Source organism: Heterodontus francisci, unplaced genomic scaffold (assembly GCF_036365525.1).
Source record: "Heterodontus francisci isolate sHetFra1 unplaced genomic scaffold, sHetFra1.hap1 HAP1_SCAFFOLD_534, whole genome shotgun sequence".
NCBI lineage: Eukaryota > Metazoa > Chordata > Chondrichthyes > Heterodontiformes > Heterodontidae > Heterodontus > Heterodontus francisci.
The window spans coordinates 35,256-42,269 of record NW_027141511.1 but is presented as its reverse complement, the minus strand read 5'-3'; the positions used below and the strand labels follow the sequence as shown (position 1 = coordinate 42,269).

General features: G+C 42.1%; 1 protein-coding gene across 1 annotated transcript; it reads right to left on the bottom strand.

The window, feature by feature from the left end:
- Window positions 1–1,745: 1,745 nt before the first annotated feature.
- LOC137363936 (probable G-protein coupled receptor 139) lies at window positions 1,746–2,639 on the bottom strand. The gene has a single exon (XM_068027440.1). The coding sequence runs from the start codon at window positions 2,637–2,639 to the stop codon at window positions 1,746–1,748; it is 894 nt and encodes a 297-aa protein (XP_067883541.1).
- Between the last annotated feature and the right edge of the window lie 4,375 nt (window positions 2,640–7,014).

The following is a 7,014-nucleotide window of genomic DNA, read 5'->3' as shown; positions in this document are numbered from 1 at the left end:
ACAATTATATCCTTCCTTCAGTACTGAGACCAGGACTGTACACAATATTCCAGGTGTGGGCTCACCAAACCCTCTACCATTACAGCAAGACTTCCTCACTCTTGAACTTTAACCCCCTTGCAATAAAGGCAAACACTCCATTGCCGTCCTAATTGATGGCTGTACCTGCATGTCAACTTTCTGTGCTTTGTGTGCAAGGACACCCAAATCCCTCTGCACACCAATAGTTTCTCACCACTTGATAAATATTCTGTGTTTCAATTCTTTCTGCCAAATTGAAGAACCTCACACTTCTCCACATGATCTTCCAGCTGCCACTTTCTTGCCCACTCCCTTAAATCGTCCATATTCCTTTCCAGTCTCTTTGTGTCCTCCTCACAGCTTATGGTCCCACCTAACTTTGTATAATCAGCCCATATAAACCCAAGGCAGTGTTTGAGAGAGGCACTTTTGTCCTGACAAGTATTAAGATGCAACTGATTGATATTCTGTATAGGATATTTCTGTTTATTCATTGGGGTTGTTAAGATGAAAGATCTTTAATCAGAGATTGGAGAATGTCCTTCTGTGTCCTCTCCCACCCTCACATCCGGAATTGGAAACACAAACACAGAGAGACACAAACCCACACACAGACACAAAGACAGACAAATAAACACTGGCAGATGAACAGATAAACACAAACACTTCCCTCTGTGTAAATAATGTATTTACAAACATCAAAATCTCTCTTTTCACCTTTCATATTTCCCTCTGGGGGTTTACATTTATTGTAAATCTGATTTCACAGGGACCAGTAGAATTTTTGCTTCCCTTTTCTTGTGGTTGGGCTGATGTGCTGGGCTCCCCCATTGTTGAGGATGGGGATATTTGTGGAGCCTTCTCCTCCAGTTAGTTTTTTTTTAATTGTCCACCACCATTCACAACTGGATTTGACAGGACTGCAGGGCGTAGATCTGATCCGTTGGTTATGGGATCGCCTCGACCTGTCTACCAGATGCTGCTTTCACTGTTTGTCTTGCAAGTATTCCTGTGTTGTTACTTCACCAGGCTGACATCTCGTTTTAGGTATGGCCGGTGCTGCGCCTGGCACACCCTCCGACACAATTGTTATCATCATTCCAGAGAGATAATTGTTGCCAAGTTACAATTACATTTTCTGGGATTGAATATCAAGTATGTATTGAAAACCGTAAAAAAAAAATTCCCATTAAACTGAGAGAAATTAATGGATGCGAATTTCTTGATTTACTGGTTTGGAACCCATAAGCATCATGAATTCCTGTACACGGAGTACAACTATCTTACCATGAATATTATGATGGATCATATTCAACCTGGATTATTTTAAAACTCTTATTCTTTCTTTCTGCTGGGTTGATCAGATTGGAAATTGCGTGTTCTTCAGTAAGAGGTAACTGTGTTATGCAACTTTTACGAGCACAGCCTATTATTTCCTCCTGAGAACCTTCTAAGATGTCTACGTCAACACCACAGTACAATCAACCAATACCATTCTTAAACATTTCTTACCACTGAGTTATAGTGAGGTTGTTTTAATCGAGTCAGTTTTGTAGGACACATCAAGAGACTACAGAGGCAGCGAATATAAAACGTCAATGAACAAAACTACTCCCAGTGTAATATATCTACAATCGACCGGCCCTTCCGTCCATTTGAGAAACCGTATGACTGCAAGAAATGGCGAGCTGAACACTCAAATGAGGAGATCCAATATCTCTCCATCATTTCACCAATTTGACTATCAGTGTCAGTGGGAATTTTACCGCTCTCTTCAAATCCTCCCTGAATTTCTTCTGGGTCACGACATAAATGCAAGTGTTTGTACAGCAGCTCAAAAGGAGAAGCATATGGCCGGATTCTTGAAGGATAAAGACAGGATCGTTGTAACCTGTATAGACATAAGTGGTTGTGATTCGGTAGTATAGGTGATGTGCGGTGTATGTCGCCCATAACATGATGAAACTTCCGGATATAGCGAAGAGTAAAATGATGGACTTTTTTCGGTTCTCCAACTCAGAATCAATGTTATTTCCAGCAGTGCCGCTGCCCCTCAATGCCCGTCGAACTCTACTGGAGGCTAATATATGTCGTACTGTCAACAGGTTGAACAGTAAAATTAGAACAATTGCAAGACACGGTGTTAAAATGTGATTAGTCCAGGAAAATGCTATCCACGGGGTTAGAGTATAGAAGTTGGGTTTGATGCCGCAGTACATTGGCACGTTGTTAATAAAATACACTGGCTCAAATACAAAGTACCAGGGGATATTTTGCAAACAGCTCAGTGCAAACACCGTGCCTACAATCGCAGCTGCCATTCTCTTGGTGCAGAATCTCCCTTTGAGCTTCTGGCAACAGATGGCGACATATCGATCAAAGGTGAAAGCGACTGTTAACCAGACAGAACAGTTTCTGGATGCATAAACCAGGACTGTTTTCAGACGGCACACAGGAGTAATGGACAAGGTGCTAACTGGGAAGTAAATGCCAATGACACGGTTCAATATCACACCGGTGATAACGACCAGTAGATCCACTGCAGCCATGGCCACCAGATACTGGGTGATGCATTCTGAGAGACCGCACTTCCCACGGCGCAGGACCACAATTGCCATTATATTAACTGTAAAAAAACAGGTAATGCATCGACTAATATTATTCTGCATTCATTTCCATCAGGCACCCGATGCCATCTTTTATCCAACTGCTGCTTAGGTTAGTTCCAAAATAAGGTAAGTAATAATTCAAACGTGTATTTTAAAAAACAAACTCAACCTCGGTGACTGTGAAAGGTAAAATAATATTTAAAATGTAATTAATGGGCTGGGGTGGATTAATGAAATGAAACTTATTGAAATAGAGGTGGAAAATTAGAAATGGAGCAGCGACGATTTTCAGACAGACCACCCGCAATGTTTTATGAACAAAAATAGAAATGAAAATCGTGTTGCTTCTACAAGGAGCTGTTGGTCTAGAATGTCATTACATTCCCAATGACCAGTCGGAAATGTACAATGTTGTGGTGAGTTAACTGAACTCTGCTTTAGAGAGAATCTAAACGCCATGGAGCGGGTGCCGAAGAAATCCAGGAATATAATATCGAGGATGGGTGACCTTAGTTGTCAAAGGATGCAGGAAAATTTGAAAAATAGGAAACATCTGTTACACGACATCTGAGAGATTGAATGAGACAAATGAGAGACAAAAATATTTGTCTTTATAAATATAGGACTAAAATATATAATCATCACCTCAGAACCGCAGGAAAGGTTTATTTTTTGCAGAGGAGACGGGTGGTGGTGACAGGAATTGAAATAAAGTGAGAGGCGAAGGTTCACGCCAAATTCATAATAGATTCAACATCAAACTGGGTACATTTTCCAAAAAGAGGCAATAAACAGGGAAATGGGTAGCGGGCACAGAGTAGATGAATTTCGGGTTCAGAAGCAATGATTTTGATAGCTTTATTTACCATTTTGTAACTGTCACTCTCTCACTGTAACTAGATTCAAAATCACTTAATGTTACCTCTCAGCAAGCAATTTAAAAATCTTTCCTTCTTTATTATTGTTCGCTTGCAATCAACTGGAACAATTTCTATCAAATGCATGCATGAGCCGAGACCTTACCAACGCTGACAAGATGAAAGCTTAATGCTCTCATGGCAGCTATTCCATTATTTTCCAGGAGCTTTTTCCGTGTTGTTGTGGATGTGACGTGTCGAAATGAAAGATTGAGGGGGAAAAGAGCATCAGTATAGACAATAAAGTATAACTACGGATGCCATGCACACTTCCGCTCTCCTTATTATAAGAAAGAATATAGAAGTTGCAGAAATGATTTACAAGGACAATACCAGAACCGGAAGTGTATAACTATCAGGAAAGATTCAACATGCTGGGAATAGTTTTCTGGGCTGATTGAGGTCTTTATATCAAAATGTTTGATATTGGTATACTTAGAGGATAGGAACAACGTGGAGAGATTAGAATAATATAGTTACTAATCAATGAATTAGGGATTTCCAGAAAACCTTCTTCACCTGCAGAGTGGTGAGAATATGGAACTCATAACCACTTGAGTAGCTGAGGATAGTAGCATTGAGTCATTAAAGGGGAAGCTTGATTAACACACGAAGAAGAAAGGAATAGAGGGTTATGCTGCTGGCATTAGATGGAGAGAGATAGCAGGAGGGTAGTGGGGAGCATAATCACTGGTGGAGACCAGTTTGGGAATATGGACTGTTACTGTGTTGTAAATGCAATATACATAACATACGCAGCAAGAGACGTGACTGAGGTAAACAATTACTTGGATGATGGCAACAAAATGACTTACCCAGAAGACCAACAGCAGCAAGAATTGGATAATAAACAGCATACACTGCGCCCGTTACTGGTTCATGCATTTTCTGTTAGATTGAGGCTGTGACGACAACGGTTCAGGGAAATGCACCGTGATGCAGTGAAAACACGTTCCTGATATATACTTCAGGGATGTCTCCAGTGAGTCAATTATGGCACATCATTGCTGATGTCGGTGACATTCATTTGAACAAACATACTGTGTATATTTGCTGGATTAAATGCAGTGGAGTGAATGTAAATTCTCACAGTGTCAACGACCCAACATTGTTATGACTTTTATTCTGCATAACAAAATTGTCGTCCATCGGTCATATACATATAAAATGGTCCTAATATTATCACGTCTGTTTGAAGTTAAGTAATCTAATTTAGACTGGTTACTTGATCGAGTGCCTGTAATGGAAACTGTCTCATTTACAATCCGGTTGATTTCAATGGCACGCTGTGGGAGGCGTATCAGAAAAGTGTGGATGCACTGATTTTATGTTGCCACTTCTATTTTAATTAGTTTATTTTCATTCTTCCTTATATCCCATTCTAAATTCTATTTTATATTTGATAGCCACCTACGTTGAGATTTTCTGACAGATGTTCATTTGAATTATCATTTAGCTTCGAATTCCCATTCTACAAACGCAGAAAGGGCAACCAGTGAAATCCCTCCGCATGACAATCCATTGGTCCCCGCTGAGAAGTGAACTTGGGGTGGTGAAGGCAGGGGAGAGTCCTGGCGTGATCCGCTGCCACCCGCGACCCCTTCCCCATGATATAGTAGTAAATGGTCACTGATTCGCTGAGCTCATGCTGAGGAAATGGTGGCCTCGCTGAGATATTGGGATATCTCGAGGCTCAGCGGAAAGTAACTCCAGCAGCAGCGACCATACCACCATATTATTAGGAGCAGAAGTAGGCCATTCAGCCCGTCGACCCTGCTTCGCCATTTATTAAGATCGTGGCTGATCTGTTTCTGTCTTAAATTTCACTCTCCCATCTCCCCCCCGATAATATTTGATTCCCTTGCCTAACAAGGATCTAAGAGACAGCAACCTCAAGGGGAGAGCACGGGAAAGAAAGTCTGCAGAATGTACAGCATATAAGTAGGCCATTCATTTCAAGTGGTCTATGTCGATGACTATATGCTGCAAGAGTCTCCTGTCACCCCTTTTCATCTAACCATAAGAACACATCTAACTATTACTTTCTCCTTCATGTACTTGTCTAGCCTCTGCTTAAATGCATCTAGGCTATCCACCTCAACCATTCCACATAACAGGGAGTTTCACATTCTACCCAATCTCTGAGTGAAGAAGTTTCTCATGAATTTTTAACTGATTCATTAGGTTAATATGCGAGCAATATTCTGAGGGTGCTAGCGAGTGTTTCTCCCTGGGATTCAGGACCCTGCCCCCGGGATGGTATCCTAGCTCCATGAGAGAACAGGAGAGATGTGATGCTCTAGAATTCGCTGAGAATGCAGGGTGAGTTGCCGTGGAAACAGAGACAGTTGTAAGCAGGACCTCCATCATGATGGACGCCAATGTTATCTGCATGGAAGTGACCATTCGTCCCATGTTGCACAAAAGTATCTCCATGCTCTGCCAGAAGACTTGGACTCCTTCACGTTGGGAGCAATTGCATGCAAGCTCACTGGCAGGATGCCCAGTGTAAATGACTTAACTCATATATATCCATCAGCCTTCTCCAGTAGCCTAGGCCCTTGAATTCCTCTGCAGCAGGGTTAGTATATGATCGTACCCACTGGTGAACTGCTAACTGTAGTGTTCTTTTCTCCTCCCCTATCTCCTGGCCTCTGGTTGGCAGTAATGCTCCCTGTGAAGATACATAGTCTAGTCTCTACAGTATATGTGTACAGTGTTGTATCGAGTAATGATGCATCCATTGAGGTCAAGGCAGAAAAGACGATTGGTGCAGCTGAGAAACGTGTGCCACAGCACAAAGGTTGGAACTGAACAAGTTTAACGGTGTGAGAAAGCTGTTATTGCCGCAACTAGGTGTCACTGAAGGGAAGAGAGGGGAGCAAACGTGGTCGATTAATTGTGGAAGCAAGAAAAAGATGCTAGAACAGGCAGTTTTGAATTTCGGAGCAGCAGGCACAGGTAATTGAGACAGTTCAAATTTCGAATTTCAAGTGTGCCGTGTGGTGCAGGCGGCAAGCCAGGTACAACAAGTCATGCCTTAACTCAGATTCCAACCAAAGCTGCTGCAAGCACAGTGTATGGTATTGGGACCCAAAGAGAACAGAAAGGGTCCAGGTTCAGTACCGGGCCTTCCAGCCATGTGGCACGGAGGCACACACAGTATAAGAACATGTTTTCAAGAAGGAGTTAGATATAGCTCTTGGGTTTAAAGGGATCAAAGGGTATGGGGCAAATGCGGGAAAAGGTTACTGAGTTGGATGATCAGCCATGATCATAATGAATGGTGCAGCAGTCTCGAAGGGCTTACTCCTGCTCCTATTTTCTATGTTTCTCTGAAGATCCAAGCATACGAATTAGGAGCAGGAGAAGGCCACTCGCCATTCAACAAGTTCATGGCTGATCTGATTGTAACCGCAACTCCACATTCCTGCCTATCCCCAATAACCTTCCACCTCCTTGTTTAT